This window comes from Lissotriton vulgaris, chromosome 9 (genome assembly GCF_964263255.1).
Source record: "Lissotriton vulgaris chromosome 9, aLisVul1.2, whole genome shotgun sequence".
NCBI classification, from domain to species: Eukaryota; Metazoa; Chordata; class Amphibia; order Caudata; family Salamandridae; genus Lissotriton; species Lissotriton vulgaris.
In genome coordinates, this window is record NC_141697.1 from 583038665 (window position 1) to 583061645 (window position 22981).

The following is a 22981-nucleotide window of genomic DNA, read 5'->3' on the forward strand; positions in this document are numbered from 1 at the left end:
GCTACTGGCAAATTAGGTTAGCTGATGATGCCAAGCCAAAGACAGCATTTTCAACCCCTAGTGGGCATTATCAGTTTGTGGTGATGCCCTTTGGTCTGCAAAATGCCACATTTCAAAGGTTGTTGAACAAAGTCCTCTCAGGCCTGGATGACTACTGTGCAGATTATCTTGATGATATTGCTGTCTTTAGTTCCACTTGGGAAGATCACCTGATCCACCTGAAAAATGTTTTGGAGGCCCTGCAAAAAGCAGGCCCAACTATCAAGGCTACTAAGTGCCAGATAGGGCAGAGTCAGGTTGTGTACCTGGGCTACCGTGTAGGTGGAGGCCAAGTTCAACCATTGCAGAGCAAAATCCAGACCATAATAGACTAGGTTGCTCCAACCACCCTGACTCAGAGCTATTTTGGGCCTGACTGGGTACTATAGGAGATTTGTCAAGGGGTATGGTTCCATTGTGACACCCCTGAATGACTTAACTTTTAAAAGAATGCCTAAGAAAGTTCAGTGGACAGTCAGCAGTCAAAAGGCATTTGAAGCAGGCCATGTGCACTGCACCAATTCCGCGAAGTCCTAAGTACTCCAAAGAATTCATTGTTCAAACAGATGCTTCTGAGTTGGGGGTAGGGGCTGTGCTATTGCAATTGAACGAAGAAGGTCAGGATCAGCCAGAAGCTTTTATTAGCAGAAGGCTGACCCCTAGAGACAAACGTTGGTCAGCTATTGAGAGGGAGGCCTTTGCTGTGGTTTGGGCCCTGAAGAAGCTGAGGCCATACTTGTTTGGTACTCACTTCACAGTTCAGACAGACCATAAGCCCCTCTTGTGGCTAAAACAGATGAAGGGTGAAAATCCCAAACTGCTCAGGTGGTCCATTTCCCTACAGGGGATGAACTATACAGTGGAACATAGACCTGGGAGTAACCATGCCAATGCAGATGGACTCTCCAGATATTTCCACTTAGAACATGAAGACTCAACTGGTCAAGATTAGTTAAATGTCCCTGTGTTGGGGGGGGGGGGGAGTAGGAGAGTAGGGTCTGCTTCCTATGCTGTGATTCACTGGTTTTTAGGTCTCGTAGACCTATTGCCATCAAACCAGATAGCTAAAAGGCAGATTTTGCCGAGTGCATGTGTGTCCGTGCACGCGCTCTCCATTTGCTTCCCGAGCCGCCTGCCTGCTTCACACAAAGCCATCAGCCTCCCTCCCACCTCCCCCTAATTGCTTTCCCTTATCACGGCCGCGAGGCCATGAGCTACTTCAAAGGGATCCGCTCCCCGCCTCCCGCCTCCCCCCACCCTCCCTGCCGCTTGTCCTGTCTATTGAGCCTTTACACCTATGTTTCTCTACCCACTCTACCCCCAGAATTTTCCCACCACCATAAATACATCATCAAAGACTGCTGCTCCCCCGCCCCCCTCACCCCATCCGACTTGTTTTCATTTTGTGGCTGATTTTCGTTTCACGTCCGCTAATGCAGCTGCTAATGCTTGTTGTTGAGGTTACTGAGCATTTATTTAACAAGAGAGCCCTGGAACTTTGCAGAAGGATTTCTATACCTTCACCCTGAAGTACTGTGATTTCTCACCAGAGTTGTTACACTTTAATTAGGGCAGTACTAACACTTGGCTCCTATATTTCTACTGTTAGCAGATTAGTCCTACTCGTCTCAGCAGGCCTGCTACGCTTTTAATGGGACAGTGCTAGCATTTCTCAGAAGGACGGCTTCTTTCAATGACCCTTACAGGCACCGGTACTGATCACCAGCTCCTTCGCCCATCAAAAAGGCAGAACAAGCACGGACGATCTACGTAACTATCCACGTAAATACCGTATATATGTGTTTGTCTATGCGTTCTCCCCGTGAAAGCACACAACCCCTCCCGCTTCCGAGAGTGCTGTCCACTCCAGGAGCTGGCAGCGCCGAGACATCCTCGTGGGAGCTGGCAGCGCTCTCCCGCCAGCCTCAGCGGACCCGCCCCCTCCGCCCATCTCTTTGATGTGCTTTATTAACAGGAGTCCATGCTAATCACTGCCTTCTCACAATGACCTGCAGTTTACACCCCCTCCCCAATCACCCACCCCCCACAGCCTTGCCCATATGCTCGGCTAGTTGGCGACTCTGCTTTCATGTTTAGCGAGCGCCATGTCCATTAGTCAGTTAGTCCGTTTCAAGGCCAGACGCGCGCAAGGCCTCACTCACACAGTTTCTCTTCTCCCACTTGGCGCACCGCTTAATTGTGGTAAATTTGAACACGCCTCCGGCTGTAAGCGCACTATTACACACACACTGTACTTTGCCTACTATAAAACTTTTCTTTTAATACTTCTCCGAATATTTTTTGTGACATTCTAGTCCCGAGATGTAATTTCACTAGAATACTCGTTTGCCATATAACAGTGCTTAATTAAGTTATAGTGCTTACCGGCTCTTTAATGTTATCACTGTTGAGCCAAATGTCACATTTTTTAAGGAACAACAGCTACAAATCAGCGACGATAATGATTTTTTTTAACATACTTTTATTCTTCGAAAATGTAATGCATTTTATTGTGCAGCTACAAACTTCCCAGTGTGTCTCTGTGCTGAATTTTCGTTAGTCCCGGCGTGTAATTGCACCGGAATACACGTAGGGGGTTTACATGGACTTTCACACCCGTTTACGCTTTATTACTCATAACAGATGTCATTTTGTGTATGCAGTTAATTTACATCACCAACCACTTTCCCCAACAGTAATGTATTTATCTTATTTTTTCAATACTGCGGTGACCTCTCACCTGCTCCCGGGCGAACTGCACCATCATAAGGCACATTATCTATTGGTTATATTAGAAGTGCATCAGTTTGTAAACTCGATGAGGAAGTACTGGTCTCTCGCTTCCTCAGCCGGTATATACTTTATTAAATGCCGTACACTAGAGCAACGCTTGTTTTAAAATTAAATAATATAATCCTAGATGGTTCTTCTGGTCGTCAAAAGTGGGAAACAGCAGACAGATTCCATGATTTGTTTCCTTGTGGGAAACCATCCGTTTGACAGTCCGGCAGGAAGGCCTTTGATCACTATCTGTGTCACCATCTTTCGCTAATCTGTGAGCAGGAGCCCCAACCTAAACATTGATTGTTTTTCACCACATGCTGACATACTTAACACTTCCCTCAATAGATGCCTGGACGGCGGCTCGGCGACCGTCCTGAAGTTGTAAGCAATACTTCCTTAAAATGGACTGTCAGGCAAATTAGCAAGGCCTTTTTTCCGGCTATTCCGTCTTTTTCATTTTGCTCATGTGCTGACAAGGGGGGAAATCACTAATTATGCGATATTACCTTTCTCCATCATCCAGCTCTATCAGTTGTGTGTCCGCAAGTTGATTGATTTGCAGTCTTTGATTTATATTACATTGCTTCCGTTCTCTACATAAGTTTCTGAACGTACTTACTGCCCTGCTTGTGTGTTATTTGACTGACCACAGCGTGTAAAACCAGTTTTCCAATGTTTTCCATTTTATGTATCCCCTCTGTTACAGCTCTTCCATCTCACTGTGAATTAAGTACCCATCTGTCTAGGTTGTTTGTCAGACTCTACTTTCCCCTACGCACTTACTCCTGTTCTTATGTTTGTAGGATACAATTTTAGCCAATTAATATTCGTAATTAAATCAACGTCACAGTAATTTCTTTCACAATTACCTCCAGTGTGAGACTCCAACAGCATCACTCAGAACTGATATAAACTTCAAGCTACGGATATTTCCTTTCAACTCAGTCATGCATTCTTTGCCAATCAAAATTCTCTAAATACATTAACATGTTTAGATCTTCAAAAAATAGGATACTGTCAGAAATGTATTGGTTCTGATTTTGAGCTCCCATAACTAAAAGGAATTAATTTATTTGTCCTTCTTCCATGCACTCACACACTGCCCCTCACACACTGCCCCCTCACACACACACACACACACACAAAACCCCCCACACACACAGACACAACCACACACACACAAAACCACACACACACGCAAACCCCCCCACACACAACCCCCCACACACACAACCCCACACACACAACCCCCCACACCCACGCAATCCCCCCCACACACATCCCTCCACACACACAACCCCACACACACACAACCCCACACACACAACCCTTCCACACACAACCCCCCACACAACCACAAACACCCAAATCCCCCCACACGCACACCCACACAACTGGACACCCACACAACCCCCCAACACACACAACCCCACACACAACCCCCCACACACACCCACACACAGACAACCCCCCATACGCACCCACAAAAACAACCCCCCCACACCCACACACAACCCCCCACACACACAATCACACACAACCATACTCAACCACACACAGAACCCCACACACACACCCAACGCCCCCACACACACACCCACACACAACACACCACCGACACACAACCCCCCACACACACAACCCCCCAAACACAACTACACACACAACCCTACACACACACACAACCCCCACACACACAACCCCTGGGCACACACAACCCCCCACACACACAACCCCCCACACACACACACACCCACACACAACCCCCCCACACCCACACCCCACCCCCACACACCACCACACACCCACACACACAACCCCGCACACACAACCCCCCCACACACAACCCCGCACACACACACAAAACACCCACACACACAACCCCCCCCACACACACAACCATCTATCTATGGCCCTCACTCTATCTATTGATTGCCCTCACTATCTATCCATCGCCCTCACTCTATCCATCTATCTATCGCCCTCACTCTATCCATATATCTATTGCCCTCACTCTATCTATCTATCGCCCTCACTCTATCTATCTATCACCCTCACTCTATCTATCTATCACCCTCACTTTATCTATCGGCCTCACTCTATCTATCGACCTCACTCTATCTATCGGCCTCACTCTATCTATCGGCCTCACTCTATCTATCTATCGCCCTCACTCTATCTATCGCCCTCACTCTATCTATCCATCGCCCTCACTTTATCTATCTATCACCCTCACTCTATCTTTCTATCACCCTCACTTTATCTATCGGCCTCACTCTATCTATCGGCCTCACTCTATCTATCTATCTATCTATCGGCCTCACTCTATCTATCTATCGGCCTCACTCTATCTATCTATCGGCCTCACTCTATCGCCCTCACTATCTATCGCCCTCACTCTATCACTCTATCTATCTATCTATTGCCCTCACTCTATTCATCTGTCGCCCTCACTCTATCGCCCTCACTCTATCGCCCTCACTCTATCCATCACTCTATCACTCTATCTACCTATCTTTTGCCCTCACTCTATCCATCTGTCGCCCTCACTCTATCTATCGCCCTCACTCTCTCGCCCTCACTCTATCTATCGCCCTCCCTCTATCTATCGCACTCACTCTATCTATCTATTGCCATCACTCTATCACTCTATCTATCTATTTTTTGCCCTCACTCTATCTGTCGCCCTCACTCTATCGCCCTCACTCTATCTATCTATCACCCTCACTCTATCTATCGCCCTCCCTCTATCTATCGCCCTCACTCTATCTATCTATCGCCCTCACTCTATCTATCTATCGCCCTCACTCTATCTATCTATCGCCCTCACTCTATCTATCGCCCTCACTCTATCTATCGCCCTCACTCTATCGCAACACCACAGAATCACTCAGGGGCACCACAACATCACTCAGGGGCACCACAACATCACTATGCACTACCACAGCATCACTGAACGCCACAGCATCACTCGTCGCCACCACAACATCACTCAGCGCCACCACAGCATCAATCTTTGCAACCATTCAACAACAACTGGTTTAAATATGTTCTCTCAATGTTTCAAGCTTTATTACAAATGTCACAAAAAGATGTTAATATTTCACTTCTGTTCTTGGATTTTCGTCACAATAAAATACACTGAACATAATCTTCACAAAAGTTAAAGCTATTGCCATTATAAATTACAATAACTTTTATGTAAGTATTAATTATTTTAAAAAAAATTAAAAGCCATTGTTATTTGTAATATCAATACATCTAAGTCACGTAAATACAACACATATTGCATTACAAATACTATAGGTGTCACATTTGCGAAAGTTAAAACCATTGGGATTGTAAATGACAAAGCTATTAATTTCGCTATTTTCAAAACCAACACATAAATAAAAGATTTGGCATTTACAATACCAATAGCTCAAACTTTCCTAATACGAGACCTATTGCATTGCAAATGCTTGTTCGACTTTAGTATGGCTGTGGTCCTGCTAATCAGCCCCACAGCCTCGCTGTACTCTCTCTAAATTGATACCATGTACTTTAGGTACATACCAAATTGGTTACTGGGTCACACTTGTGAGCCCCTGTATATGGTACTCTAGATGGGGCATAGGTGCACCCTATGCCTACCAGGGGCTGCAGCATGTATTGTGCCACCCCTGGTTAGCCTTCCAAACTGACACCACAGGTCTGTACTTACAGCCTGGGTAAGGTGGTGTAATCACCCCTTACTTAGATAAAGTATATCTATATCTACCTTATATATAGGCACATAGTAACCTATAAGTCCCTCCTATGGCAGGCCTTGACAATGCTGGAGGCAGAGTGCTTGGTTATGTGTGTTTGTGTGAGAGGGTGCCCTAGCATGAGCTGAGCCCCTCTGCAGCTTTCGGAACCATCTCCTTATAGCTATTCTATGATATAGCCATACCACATACTCTTAAGTGCATCATAATCCTCGCGGTTAATGCTAACTTTGGTTTGGCTTTATCAAAATATGTTGTGTAAGGTGTCAAACACTTTGGAATACTACCCCCGCCAATTCTGGCGGCGGGGGTAGCATTCCACCCTTCTAGAGGGAGAAGACATGGAGTTACTGTTAAACCCGGTTAAAGTTAAACAGAGCCCCAGCATCACAAAATGGATGCTGCTGCCACAGACACAAGTCTGCCCTCCTGCTGCTGGACGAAACTCCGGCAGGGGAGGCCTGGACAATAGGTTTCCAGTCCAGGGAGGTGCTGGCACCTCCCCAGACAGGCTTTAGTGTATTGGGGCAGGGAGGGCTGCATTCAGTGAATGCTTTCCAGACACTGCCTGGGGCACACACGGTGCTCCATGTATTTCCCAGTTCAAACCGGTTGCTGCGGCACTCATCCCCAGCTCTGGCGTGAAACTGGACAAAGGGGAAGGGGTGTAACCACCCCCTCCCCAGGTCCACCCATAGTAATTGTAAATGTAATTTGTACTTGTAAAGCGCACTAATACCCCAACTGGGGTGTCCTGGCACTGTAACGCATACCGCTGTGGAATCCTTCCTGGCTTTTCCCCGTGAAATGTCCACTCCTGGGCACCCCCAAGGTGAAGCCAGGCATCCCAGCGCTGTTGGGACCTTAGAGTTAGTCCAACCCCTAAACTTACTATAAGTATAGAACCCCAGTCCCTAGGACTTTAGATTACCCTGGACGAAACTCTGCAACATATATCTTGGACCTTCGACATTCCATATCGACTGGAAGATGGAAGAAATCTCCCTTGTGGTCAAGGAGTGACCACCCTGTTCAAACAGGCACCAACATCATCTTTGCCGGTCTGCATTTTCAAGGCTCCCATCGGATCCTGAAGAATCTGCGACACAGGACACGGACTTCCAGAAATCTCTGACGCTGACCTGCGCTCCCAGCAAAGCTGAGACCTGTGGCGGACGTGAGAAACGTGGGACCGGAACTCCTGGACATCCTGCATTTCTGCTACTGCACCCACTTCCCGAGGTATCCCGAAGTTGTGCATTGGGGTGCTTGAAGCCCCAACCCCAAGCACCTTTTGCACCGAAGCTCAGAGGCCCACACTCCACGAGTGTCCTGTGTGCCCGCCTTGTGCATTTCAGCTCGATGCGTCTTTGCGGTTCCAGTCCATTGGCTAGTGAGCCTCCAAGAAGACCAATCCTTGATTTACTTTGCTTTCCTGGTTGCTCCAGGCTTGCTCCAACTCCTCTCCAAAGGGGAGTTCCACAAACCTTGCTGGTCTGCACCGAAGCCCATTGCGACATCCTTCGTGGATTGCGTTTGCCAAGCCTTGCTGGGTCCAATCCGGATACCGACACCGCAGTCAACTAGATCCTCTGTGGGACAGCTCGAATCCAGCTCCTGGTCATCGTCGACGCCTCCTGGTCCTTGTGGCTGAATAGACAAGCTCCACCTTTGCACCTGAAATCACTCGGCATTGGCTAGCATCTTCCTGTCGCAATTCTGGTCACTGGCTAGTGGCCCAGACTCTATCTCCTCTGCTTTCAGGTTCTTCACATCTCCGATCCACCCTTGGATCCACACAGACACTTTTCCTCTGGACGCCTGCAGCACTTCTTCGCAGCTCTCCATAGGAATCGACGACGAAACCCGACACCAAAAGGCACCTATGCACCCAGTTTCCCTGGGAGGGGTAACACGAGTACTCCAGTGCTCACGTAGGTCTTGGCTGTCGAAGTGTCCTAGTCTAAAAGGGTTCCATCGTAGTTCATCTAAAAGTACCCTTAAGCTGTAAATTTGTAACTGCACGCATCTCCCCTGGGCCTACTACATCCTAACATTTGGTGGTTCTAGACAGCCCCAGCGATTCCACAGGCCCTAGGCCCGCTTTCTAACTCTCATATAGTTCTTATACCACTATTTTAGTATATGGGTTGTGAGGCCCCTAGGGCATAAGGTATACTGTGCAACTTATCGTATGCCAATTAAGTTCCTTGTATTGTACTTTTAACTCTGACCTCATAAAGAGTGCAGAGGGGTTGTGTTTAGAATAAATACATATATATTTGCTATATACCTTGTGTGGTGTGCTTTCATTTGATCATTCAAGAGATTATAATCGGTAAATCAACTTGCTTAACTCATCTCCAGTAAGCATGGGCGGAAAATCCGTTTCGCTCGCGGATTTTGCGGATTTTCGGTAAATTCGCAATCCGCGAGATTCGCGAATCTCCCGCAAAATCCGCAAATCCGCGAGCAGCGGATTTTGCTCGCACTGCTCGCACTGTTCGCGTGAGTTCGCGGCTTCCCAGTACAACTTCGCGCCCCGCGAATGAGTGCAAAATTGCAGAAATACGATCTTAGCAAAACTGAAACTACTTACCAGGTTCAAAAGTTCAGGCACATCATTAGTAGCCATTTCCTGTAGTGCTTCCTGAGGGGCCCCTCCAGAGTTCAGTTGCCAGTTGCAACTATTATGTGACCCTGCTCTGAACCTCAGAATAGTTACACATATGCCACAAAGGTCCTGAATTACAGCTAAGGGAGACAAGCAGGAGCCAGGCTGGAAGTTCAAATCCATTAATCAGCCCCTAATTCATTATTGTCAGTTGGGGCAGGGCAGGTGTTGTAACTAATTTTGCAACAATGAAAGCACTTAGCAAGTGCAAAAGATCACTAATCAGGAAGCACTAAGGAAGCAGGTGCCAGCTAAAAAAATATTCTGTGACACATTAATCAGCCCCAAATTAATTCAGGTCACTTGAGGCAGGGAAGGTGTGCTTGCGTTGCCACAATAATGTACACTTACTGGACAACCAGAGGGTGCTGTGATGAAACAGAGGGTGGCATGGGTGGGCCAGATGGTGGCATGAGTAGTCAGAGAGTGGCAGTGGTGACAGAGAGTGGCAGTGATGGAGAAGAGTGTCCCAAACAGGCTGGACACGTAGAAACAACAAGTTCGCAAAACTTGCGACCCGACAGGTAAGTTCGTAATTTGCGAAATTGTACAAAACCCTCGCGAACTGGCAGAAACCCGCGCAAACACAAAAAAAATCCGCAAATTCGCGAGAATTCGCGGATTTTGCGGATTGCGAGTTCGCAAATCCGCAAAATTCGCGAACGCGAGATTCGCAAAATTCGCCCATGCTTAATCTCCAGGTCTTAGCCTGAAGGCTGCTCCCCACAGCTACCACTAGGATAGCTTTCTATAAGGTTGACTTTATAACCTACAATCAATAAGGGTCGTTTGGACTGGTGCAAGGTGCCCACTAGAATAGTGGACATCATATACCAGGCCAACTTCTCACAACCGACACACGTCCACTGCTCAAATTAACTAAAATGGCACTATACTAATCCACCACTTCTTCTTTTTGTCTTCCTGAGTATTGTGCTAATCGCCAAAAAGCGTTTTAAAGCCTCACCAGGAGTAGTAAGCACTATATAAATGCAATTACAATACAATTTATGAATCCTATTAAGCAGTGCAAGCTGAAGTAGCAAGGGGCAAAGCTGCTGCGGAGTGCTCACTGCTTATCTCCCAGCCATGTATTTTTTGACTGCAACTGAGTTTCCTCGGTGGAGTAACACAGGGCCCCCGCAGCCCCGCAGGGAGAGCTCAGAAACCTGCAATGGCTTGAAAGGCCACAGCTCAATAAAGCCCTTTTCTACAGAGCTGAAAGAAAGAAAACTTGCAACATTTTTGATTTAATGTTGCTGATCTGATTGTGCGGCCTCCCATGGGCATACCAAACCCTCAGCAAAGGGGTTAAAAAGGACCACTGGTACCTTGTGCCCTGTATCAGGGGCGTAACAAGCCCCTATGACACATGGAACTGAGGTGGGGGTTTCGAAACTCTTCCTGGGGGACCCCCGTTCAACTCAAGGCCAATGAATATCTGTGGGATATTGAAGACTAAAGGCCCCCTCATCCACTGCAGGGGGCCCATTCATTCTGCGTTAAGCCACTGCCCAGAGCCCCCTTTCCCTCCATCTCTGTGGGCCAATACAGGAGTGGTTAGGGCATATGCTAAGCTGTTCTGGTTTTTTAAGAGCACAAGTATGATGATGCTCAGAGCATGTGCGAGTGTAGTGATCCAGACTGGTGGCTGCCCCCGTCATGCTCCCTGTACTGCATTGCACATGCCCCCTGTGCTTAAATGGCACTTTTAGGCAAACATATGCAAAGTGTAAGCACAAGCAGTTGCTAGAAACTACCACAGAGCTACTCGTGAGTCCAGAGGCGCAGTCCCAGGGCTGAATGCGCGTGTCTTCCACCAATAAAGTGTCCAGGGAAGGGGAAGAGGCTATTGACTGGAGTAATGGGGGCTTGGTAAACCCAATGGTGAAAATAAAATGATGGCTATGGTCCATGCAGTAGGTTTGGTGATTGGGGGTGGTCACTGCTCAAGGGTTCTCAAAAGTACATAAATGAACAAAGTCGATCATTACTGCCCACAGCTAACTTTGGGAAGCATCATTAGGAAAATCAGTCAGTTAAAGCTCTCTTGTAAAAGAAGATTGCTGTAGCGTAGCTTCAATTGAAAGACTCGTCTGTTAAATAATTACATTCGTGTCTTTAGCCACGGCCACATATGAGGTGAACAGTTAAACTCCTTACGGTGGATAGGCAAAACACCTTAAATACCAACAGCAATGTCACACTAGAAAACTAGCAGTCACAGACTCATACCCTCCTCCAGAGCACCAGTCACACCACTTGATATATTCGCACAGCCCTCACAAGCAGGCTTACTCCACAGACAAATCTCCCATCAGAGCCGAAGTCTTTTATCACTAGCCGCTCTTCCGCATCTTTTACAATTTCATTCAGCAACAGCCTAAAATTGACTGGTGAAAATTACTACAAGTAGGCCTGGCTGGTCCCCGTAGTAGTCACACAGTACATGATACAGACATGCACTTGCAAAGAGAAGTGTACATTATGTACATAGCGCTTTGATGACGTTCATAACGCATGGTATGAGAGGGTGCACAAGATGTATGGGTGCATACAGTTGAATTTGTATGCTAGTTTTGTGAAAACTGCAGCAGTTTATGTGTCACCTGCTGGAATGGGTCTGAATCCCAGGATGAACCTTTGTTACTGAAATTGATAAAATAAGTCTATCGGAGTTCATGGAAATACCTTTTAGCACAAAAAATGGCAACATTTGCCACAGCACGCTGCTCTAAACCCTCCTCAATGGAAATACCCTGAGAAGCTACTACAAGAAATGTTATTCCAAAAAAAGGCACCTATTTGAAACTTTTCTCATTAATATATCTTCTACCAACTACCATTAGAAAGCAAATCTATATGCTTCCCGGCGACTCAGTAATGTATTTTCTAAAATCGTACACGAGGAATGCAGCTTCTAAATCCACCCACCTTCTGAAATCAACTTTCGGGAACTTTATTCAGAAATGTACCTTCCAGAAACCTTCCTTGCAAATGTAATCTCGCCTGTTTCTAAAACTCCTGTGGCAGGTGGAGAATGCTTGTTAGTATCAACGTTTGGTAACAAAGTTCCAACTCGGTCCCTGGATATTGTTGCTTGCAAAAGATAGCCAGCATTACTCTAGTTTCCTTGACTCTGCAGTGGTACCTGTGGCCAAGTAATCAACGCTTATTCTAAGGATGCCAAACATTAGTCAAGGATGGCCGGATTCATGACAGATGTTCAGGATATCCACTATATAGATTATATCCTAAAAATCTGGACTGGATTCCAGCCTTCCTGGTCCTATGATGGACATTCCTGTTCTAAGGGATGATTAAGGGGTTGGATGCACATACAGTAACAACAAGAACAATAGTTATCCATTTCAATTTTCAATTAGTCTTTATTCGATATTTTTTCAACCATAAAAGACACATAAAAATACATTTATATAAAACAGGTGTGTCAGACTTTATAAAATACAATTATTAATAAAAGTTGATAACATTTGATAAATAAAAAATAATAAAAAATACACATTCATTAGTTATGTCAAAAAGGGAACAACATCGGACAATATACCCACGATACCCACCAAGGGAAACAACAAGCATAATAATCTTCATTTCATTAGAGCAAAATAGGACCTACGTTGCCAACCAAACTACTCCTTCTGAGGGCCCATGTCCAGCTCAAGAATTTTTTACGGGGACCCTTATATGCAGGGCACACAAATAAGACATGAACTATAGACTCTTCTGAGATGTGCAAGTGGGGCATTTTGTATCTCCATCTCCCCATCTTGCCGTAAAAGTTTTTACGGGGAGGGTGCCTACTCTAAATTGGTGATACAGTTTCCTGTCGCCAGGACTCGTAATGACATCCCAATAGGACTCCAACCTGTATTCATACTTGTGATCTAAAAAGAGGTCTGTTAGGGAGGCGCCGCCCACCAGTGACAAGGACTTAAGACAGACCATGTCCCTATATAGAGCTTTGAAATCCTTTTTTGATGGGAACTGATTCCCTTCTGGGTCCACCCACAGGTGCCTGAGTCCCATGTCAAATAGCTTAACCTTAATTTTCTTCAGCCAGCTGATTTTCGAGAACATATCAGCTTCTCTGATATGTTTGACTGCTTTGGCATAGGGTAATAACTCAGGGGTTGTCCATAGCCATCTCCAGTACGCTAATAGTCTAAATCATGCAGCCTCCTCAATGGAAATGCTACCCAAATCTAAGAATAGAGGCTTAAGGGGCGATGATTGGAGAAGGCCAGTCAAAGTTCTCAAAAACTTATTCTGGGCTAGAACTAAGGGTGCTAGATTTTCGAAGCCCCATTGTTCTGCAACATACATTATGAAAGCCATGATTTTCCCGTTATATATGGCTAATGCTGGGCCTATCGGTTTGGTATAAGACCGCCAGTACTCTTTTAAGAGGGCCACTGCTAGTTGATTATGCCTGAGGGCTAGCAAATCTATCTGAGGGTTCCAGTTGAACCTCTTACCCATTGTTACGCCCAGGTACGTAAAGGTGTCAGTTTTCTCCAGAGGTGCGCTATTCATTTTTACTCTGCCTTTCACAATTTGATGTTTATGTAACACCATGGACTTAGTCTTATCGACATTAACTACTAGTTCATGGTCACTGCAAAATAAAGTGAATCTATTGAGAGCTGTTTGCAGACCCGATTGTGTTTTAGATAAAATCAAAGTATCATCTGCAAACATTAACAGTGGGACCCTCGTACCAGCAAGAGTAGGTGCATCGGTTATGGAAATCAGAGTAATATGAAATAACATTGTTAATAAACAAAGAAAAGAGGGTAGGGGCCAAATCACAGCCCTGCCTTACCCCTTTGGTCACAGGGAACCGATTTGTTAACTCACCCTGTTGACCCCACCGAACCTGGGCATAATTAGACTCATGAAGTTGGATAATAAAATTTAGAATTTCAGGGGGCATCACTACTTTCTTAAGTGAGTCCCACAGCCTAAAGCGCTGCACCAAATCAAATGCTGATTTTAGATCTATAAATTCAGCATAGCGAGCCCCCTGTGGGGCCACAGTGCTCCAATAAATCATCATGAATCTGAAAACGTGATCGAACGTACTGACATGAGGGCGGAAGCACAATTGTAGAGTGGATAGGATTTTTTGATCATCTATCCACATATTTACCCTGCCCAACACAACTCTGGCCACGATCTTTTGCATAGTGTCTATAAGACTTATGGGCCTATAGTTACTCGGACTGGCGCGGTCCCCTTTTTTGTAAATAGGGATAATCTCCGCTCCGCGCCAAGATTCTGGCAGAGGAGCACCTCTTGCCAGACCATTAACAATGCAATGTATATATCAGAGCCAGTTTTCCTTATCAGATTTAAAAATATCTGCCGGAATGCAATCCGGACCCGCAGCCCTACCTACTGCCACCCCATCCAGAGCCCTCTCAATTTCTGCTAAATCAAAAATTAACACATCGTCATAGAATATTTGTGGATAATAACTTGGGGTACTAGTCGTACAAGCAAACTGGGTCTCATAATGCTTGATCCATGCTTCAGGGGGAACATTATTAGCTGGTGAAGGCCCTATATCACCATTGCCCCATTTAACTATTTTCCAAAAGCCCACCCAGTTTTTACCACTACTTGCATTTAGCAAATCCCGCCATCTTTTTTCGTCGAAGGTCTTCTTTGCCCTTCGCTGTATATCCTTATATGCAATCCTGGCTTCCCTAACTTCGTGCGGCAAACCCGTCCCGATAGCTTGGGAGAGGTGGCCAAAAGCAGCCCTACATGCCCCATCATACCACTTTGCAGATTTCTGTGTGGTCTGCTTAAGACTACCTTTATTTTTGTGATACAGACTTTCAACTTTGTGAATAGCTCCTCGTGGACCTTTGTGAGGGCAGGCAGAGAAGCCTCTTCTAAAACAAACTGTGAAAGAGCTAAGAGAGTGTCTTCAAGGGTTAACTTTATCAGGTCCAGAGTGCCCTCATCTTCTGCGACCATTGCCCACTTTAATCTACGGCAGTCATTGGACATTGTTACCTCAGTCGTGGCTATTTCAGTGCCCACCTTTACTATTGGTTGGCCAGTGATATTTAAAGTTAGGATTAGAGGATTATGATCACTCTACATTCTACTCTGGACCTTCAGATCATCTAACCTTGCCCACAATTCCAGATTGATAAAGAAGTAGTCAATTCTGCTACTTCTTATCCCATTGTTATAAGTGTGGGTACCCTCGCTATCAGATTTTGACCATCCGTTTACAGCCCTCAAACCCATTTCCTGAGACAAGCTTTTTAGCTGGAGCACTACTTCAGACTATTTGTTAATCGGGGTGAGCTCCAACGATGGTATACCCCACGTCGCATCCTCTTCCCCAGTTAAACTACCATCATCTAAACCCAGGGGCTCAAATGTACAATTAAAATCACCTGTTACTACCAGATGATTTGCCCCTTTCAGTGGTTTGATGAATGAGTCAAGTTTTGAAATAGTAAGAGAGGCTTTCCTACCCACCAGCCCTCTCGCATAAACATTGACTAATACGAGTTCTAGCCCATGGTCAAAACAAATTTTAATAGCCAATATGTCAGGGTTATCTATTGTTAATTCCTCCACCTGACAGCCTACCTGCTGTCTCACCCAAATAAGCAAACCCCAGATGGCCTCCCTTTATGACTAGCAATTGCTGATTTACCAAATGCCAGAAACCCGGGACGAAAGATCGTATGCAGTAACCAGGTCTCCTGGAACATGACGAGATCATGGTTCTCTATAAAACATGACCACTCAATGGAAGCAGTTTTTGTTTGGAGGCCAGATATATTCCATGATATCATGGTTAGTGGGAGGAAAACAGTGCTGGCCCCCCAAGCTGTAGTAGACCTATCCAGAATACCCACTGGAAATGTTGGTGTATTTGGCTGAGAACTCGGAGCAGACACAGGGAGAGAAACAGGCCGGGCAACAGTATTCTCTAACAAGGGCAGGTTTGCAGAGTGTAGTCAGTCGCAGGCGTCTAAGCTAGACAGAGGGGAAAATCTATTGGCTAAACTTAAATCAAATGGACCATGTGGAATTCTGTGGGATACCATAGGATGTTGCACTGCACGTGGCATTGCTCACCCCAACATAGGGATATAACAAGGTTTATAGAAGAATCCTAGGAGGTAGAAGAGATATTTTCCCAGAGCAATACCCTGGGTTAGTGTTACCTAGATGGTCTAAAAGAAATCTAACAACATACTCGTTGTTAAAATTAGCAACTATACAGTCCCCTCTCCCATCCTTTGTGGAGTGTCCTATCCATGACAATCGTCTGGCCATAATCATCTGATTACAGATGTCCCAGTGCCGAACCCCAGCCTCCTTCAGTTGTGACATAAGCCAATGCATGGTCTTAGCCATCAGCTGTTCAATAGATTCAATCTGGCCGTCATGCAATGGTGGGACATTCCTCAAGACCACCACCAAAGGAGCGGTGGCTGGGGGAAGTTGCAAGACCCGAGGACTCTAAGCCTGAGCTATTATCCAATCCTATGTGCATCCGGGGGTCTTCTCGGCCCTTTTGCCCAGGTATAGAATTAGCCTGATTTACTAGTGGGCAAACTGGGGGCCGCTGTACATTACCACTAGCTGGTCCTATACAGGGTCTACCTACCCCCCCTTCCCGAGCACACAGGCTAGCCCGATCAAGAACCCTAGACGCATTCCCCAACTAAACCATATTGCTTCCCACATTAGCTGCCTCAGCAGACTTCTTTTATAAAAATAAAAAACAGACAACACAGAAACCTTTTTCTTTTGAAGAGTCTGTATCCTTATTCTTTTCTTTTATTCATTAATCTTCATAACAATGTACATGTACAACAAGTTACAGCCTAAGAGTTCCTCCCAACATCAAGGGTTGTTTCACCTGTCTTTAGAATTCTTTGTCTGCACTCATTATGTGATCGAAGTGAGAAGGGGCGTCCAGTTTGAAGAGCTTCAAACTGGACGCCTCTTCTCGCTTCGATCAGGTAATGTCTAACGCCTGAATAGCGGTTAACTCCGCCTTTGTGAGGGACATAATGGTTGCATACAAAGAATTCTAAAACCGGGTGAAACATTTTTGTTTTGACAGCTCCTACGGGAAGGGTTGTGGAGGCAGTGGGTTTACGAAAACCATAAATTAAGGTATATTGAACATTAGAGTTGTGGACACGATTGAAACGCTGTGGAGCACAGTTTCTGTGGATGCGGTCTCTGATATTAGCCAAATGTTTAAAGTACACAGATTTGATTGAATTTGGGGTGACCGATGTTCCTTCTTTTCGAGGAATTGGATTAATTAATACGTAGATTTTGCCCTGAAGAAGTCCCTTGAGGTTGGGACGAAATGCGTAGGCTGTACCTTGTTATACATGTACATTGTTATAAAGATTCACGAATAAAAGAAAAGAATAAGGATACAGACTATTCAGAAGAAAGAATTTGCTGTGTTGTCTTTTTTATAAAAGAAGTCTCTATTTTGTTTCCTCAAATATGCTTTGTGCCTTATGAGATAACGGTTCTTGTCAAATACAAGTATTACATATAGTTACAATGCCTTTTATCAATGTGCTTTTCTAAAAAACAGATAAATAAAAGGCATCGTCATTTACAATACCAAAAGCTTGAACTCTCGCAAATGTGAAACCTATTGCATTGCAAATGTGTTAGGAGAGAGCAGCAAGAGCAGGCAGGACAAAGCACTTTGAGAAAATAGTGCTCGGAGTCTGTAATTAGAGCCTACAGAGCAACAATAAAAGTAACAGGGGGTGTCCTCATGTGAGGTTACATAATGGGACAAGGTGGTACTAAGGAGGAACTACTAAGCCTATTGACTAATAAAAAGCCACAGTTTACAATGGACAATGACAAGCCAATGAAAAAACTGGGCGGAGCTTCCCAGCCATAACTTAATACAGCATATCTTGCAGAGCAGCGCGTGCGCTGCCAGGCTCGACCTAAAAACTCACAGTGAGGCACCAAAATGTAATGGTTGGGTGGTTCGCTGTGGGAAGCAGTGGATTTTAGTTGACATTTTAAACCGCATTCTTAATTATGCAGGTCACTTTTCCTGGAAAGGGTTCCTAGATATAAGTCTTAAGTCATACACCTTTTGAATGCAGGTCACTCTTCCTGGAAAGGGTTCCTAGATATAAGTCTTAAGTCATACATCTTTTGGAATGCCACTTTTATTCCCCCCCCCCCCCCCCCCCCCCTTAAAGCCCTTACCAGAGCTTTAAGTGGGCCGGTACGTTCCGGTCCGGAGTACCAAGACTTTTTTATTTTGAGAGGGGGAGTACCGGCACGTCTCCAAAAAAATGCAATACTTTTAATTGGAGAGGACCAACACTTCTCAGAAACAGGCAGGTAATCTGGTGCAGAGTACCTGCGATTCTATTTTCCAATTTCAAGCACTGGCCCTGACCCTAACTAGTGGAGGGGTTAATTTGTCACTTGACTTACAGGGGTTGGATAGTTCAGTAACAATGTGGAAAAGTGGAAAAACGGAAACAAGAACTAACAAGCATTTGCAATGCAATAGGTCTCGCATTTATGAGAGTTTGAGCTATTGGCATTGTAAATGAGAAGGCCTTTTATTTATGTTTTGTTTTAAAACAGATAAACAAAAGGCATTGTCATTTACAATGCAATAGCTTAAACTCCCGCGAATGCGAGATCTATTGCATTGCAAATGCATGCTATAAAACTAAAAAAGTTAGGCGAGAGCGTGTCCTGCCTCAACAGCAAATACTGCGCGATTCCTTACAACAGTTTTATTTATTTATGGAATGTATTATATCTTTTTTATTAAAGATGCTGTACAAAAAATGATACAAAATAAATGGAACTCAGTGAAGCCACGATGGTCAATCTATAGTCCTGGGTGCCTCAGGAGTCAGACGTATGCAAATTAGACACAGTATGCTCCTGTAGCAAGGCGTCAAAAGAAAACAGTGTATATAGCTGTGAAAGGGAACTAAAATGTAACAAGAAGCACAAAGGAACAAAAAAGTGAGAGAGCACAAGGAAGACAGGATGCACGCAACCAAGCGGAGGGAAAGCACAGCTGCGGAATAGGAACCTAAGGTGCTATCAGAGAAACAAGCTAGGGAGGAGCAAGAGAATGACAGATTTTTTTTTTTTAATAGTTTTTAAATTCTAAGAAATAGAAAGAACGGAAAGCAGTGTAGCTCAGAGAGATAAGGAGACGGAAGGGAGAGAAAAGAAAATTAATGTAAGCATTCTGGATTGATTGAATCGGGGTAAAATGGTATTTAGGTAGACCTACATATAAAGAAGAGTAACTGAAATATAATTGAAACATGACAGAACCAGAGTAACAGATATTTCGGAAACGAAAAGGGAATAAGGTGTCACCAAACGTTGACAACTGCTGAAAATGGAGGTGCAAAGTTGAGCCCAGAGTGAAGTCAAGGTTATGAGCAGACAAATAAAATGGAATGCTAGTTGGTGGAACGAAGACATTAGCAGGTGAGACAATGTGAAGGGGCAGCAAAGAAAGGAATTGCAGTCTTGTTAAGATTAGGTTCCTCAAAAGAGACAGAAAAAGAGGAAAAGAAAACAAAATTTAAGAGTCTTCTGCATTGACTGAGAAAGAAGTGGAAATAATAAATGGGAAATGACAGAGGGAGACAAGTGTAAAGGAAAGTGAGGAGGCTGTAAAACAGAGATGTAAAAGGTATGGTTAAGGATATCACCCTTTTGGTGTACAAGCCGGAAAGACATGGGAATGAGACTAAAAGACTATGAGTATACAAAGTTTGGAGGAATCATCGTTTGACAACTTTAGTCGCTAGTTGCAATTCTTACATTTTATTTTTATTATTTTCCCTTATGATGAACAGTGACCATTAATCAGAGTGTAGGAACAATATGCAACTGAGGCTTCACACTAATGACGAAGCAGTGACGCAGCCCCACGGTAGGGAGTCAGAAAACCGGGAGATCTGCGGCTGCGGTTCGTGAGCCTTGAAACCGGGATGCTGGGTAGTAGTGGCGCAGGGAGACCGTGAACCCCGAGACGAGACCCTGCAAGCCCCCGCGCGCCCCTGTGAGCTCACACTCAGGGTTAGCTGTGAACCTCCATTTACCCCGCTCTCTCCTTCTCGCCCAACGCCTCTGACACATTTGGACAGCTAAACAGCGGTTGAAAGCCGGCAGGAGAAAGGAAGTGACAGAGGAAGAGCGGTGGCCTAGGCTCTGGTGCGCCTGCCAGTACTTCCCCGCTCACCTATTGGAGCCCCCGCTCACTCATGCCCACACTTCCTTAGCCCCTACCCCCTGTGAATGGTGGACAAATAAAACTTCGGAAGAGGTGAGGCAGCGCCTGAAACTACCTTGCAATGCTTCCCCGGCCTGAGCGATCAAAAGCACTGAGTTTGGCATCGGAACCCTGAGCTGTGAAACTCCTGCTATGAGAGGAGGGGGGACGGGGGGTTGAGTGCCAGGAATCCACCCTCCGTGCAGCAGCTGAGTCTGCTTCCCAGCCTCGGGAGCTTCACGGATCCTTCCTCCTCTCCCTCGTCCATGGCTAGGCTGCGAGTCGAAAGTGGCTAAGGCGGTCGGCGGATGGGGGAACAATTTTTTTTAATTAACACGGCCGGCTTAGCACGGCATCCGTGCAGCGGGTGAGAGGGGGTGCAGAGCATATTTCAAACTAATAGCTGTTAAAGTGAAAGCGCTTAGGGAGCTTCATTAAACAAGGAACATAGGTTGCTGCCCAACCTACTCTTCTATCCCTTATGTTATTATTGTAGGTATTGCTACTCAGTTGCACCCTGGGTCGACGCAACTTTAAGGAAACACTTGGCAGATGACAAGTGTGCTGCCAGCATAGCTGGTAGAAAAATAAAAATGCCCAGCTTGCAAAACGGGTGGGGGAGGCAAAGCCAATAATACTACCTGAGACGGCAACTCCCATCAACTAGTCCTGCATCGCTTTAGGAAACAAAGCTGCGAGTGGTGCGCGCGCGCCTTATGGTTTCAATTATCGGCTCTGGGCACGATAATTGAAACTATATGGCAGGAATGCACGTAATAGACACCAATAGGCCATGGGCGGAGCAATGCGCCTGCCTTTGGCCTATTGTGTGCTATTTTAAAAACAAACACGAACCCAAAGGCCAATAGCAGGCCACAAAAGTAAAAACTCACGCACGAGCGTGTACAAATCCAGGGTCCATTTCAGAACCCCAGACAAAAGGACTCTCGCTGCGTAAACACTACTGCGCAGTGCATCGCTAGGCACGAGACCTACAAAGCACATACTCTCTTTAAAAAAAAAAGACTGATTTCAACGATTTTTTAAAATTCAGAAATGCACTTTCAAAATAACTTGAAATGTATACCAGTCACCCATGCCCCTGCCTAAATTTCTCACTCACCACGAGCATCCTTCCAGCCCATTCCGCTGAGGTCCCCTCTGCCCCCTTTTCCGGCCATGACTGCTGCACTGGAGCCCAGGTGAGAGGCACTCACACAGGAGACACCGGTCTGAATAAAAAGCGCGGGAAACAGAGGTTTGTACGAAGTCCGTACACGTGCTGGTCCAGTGACGTCACGAATAGACCCTTTTGGCTTTACAGTGTTGTAATCAGTCACCAGCACTTGGCAAGCTCCGCGGAGTACACGTACTGATCGACCGCGCCAGACAGCGGCCAGAATCCAGTGAGGTGACATGGGTAGGGCAGGGACCCTGACAGACAGATCCCGAAATAACACTAAGAGTCACTGGGTAGAGTTACAAGGACTTCAGACCCAAGGACTCTTTCTCGCGTCCTTTTACGGAGGTGGGTGGATCCTTCAGACGGTCTCCTCCTGTGACAGGTGACTCGACCACGTTGGCTTTGTTTGCGTTACAACCGCGTTGCAAGCCTCGCTTTCACGGCCGCGTCCATTTTGTAAGGTTTGATCGTGCCTGTGTATTTGGTTAAATTGAAAGCGCTGTTCAGCTACTGTTCAAGTGCAAGTCAAGTGTTTGCTGCGATAACTAGGGTTGGTCGCGGCAACACATAGCTGCTACGTTTTCAGACAGCTTATGTGTGATATTTCTATGTTTTTCATGTGTTTGTGTATGACATTCATCATAAGCCTTTTTGTGACTGACAGTTTTTGTGATACTTTACCACGAGTAGAGCAAAGTAGTATGCCCATGTAATGAGATGAATTTAAAAAATAAGTCATCCTTTTGCTTTTTGTAGCCAACAGCAAATTTTCATTCTGGTGTTTGCAGTTTCGTGCTAAAAGAATGCTGCAGGATAAAAAAAAGTAGACCAGGTTGATAGTGGGCACCTGTGACAGCAGCCTGTACGCATTTTCCCTGAACCTCACACGGTCCATTCGGAAATGTAAAGGGAACTGCAGCATCCTTTTTGTTTGTATACATAGTCAATTAGCTGGAAGTTGCGAAGTGCTTTTAAAGTCTATGGAATCAACTCTAGCTGGATTTTTGCTCAAATTGACCAAGATCGAAAAGAAGAATGCTCATATTTTTTAACTCCACACTCTTCAAGTACTTCTGCTTGATTTGTCATTCACAAATTAGTCGATTATTGTTATTCACTTTAAAATTAACTGTACAAGAATAGTTGCACTCGCATGGCTTTGTGTTCAGATACATGTACATACAAGCATTGGCATAGCCAATAGGTCTCGCCTTTGGGGCCTTATAAGTATTTAG

The 22981-nt window shown here is 45.4% G+C and overlaps 1 protein-coding gene across 1 annotated transcript in view; it reads right to left on the bottom strand.

Moving 5' to 3' along the window:
- The window catches only part of MACROD1 (mono-ADP ribosylhydrolase 1), a 229402-nt gene extending 207228 nt beyond the window's left edge, over positions 1-22174 (bottom strand). Inside the window, exon 1 of the mRNA XM_086939484.1 lies at positions 21687-22174. Within this exon, the coding sequence (XP_086795610.1) occupies positions 21687-21981 (295 nt within the window). The 5' untranslated portion in view covers positions 21982-22174. The remainder of the gene's footprint in view (positions 1-21686) is intronic.
- Between the last annotated feature and the right edge of the window lie 807 nt (positions 22175-22981).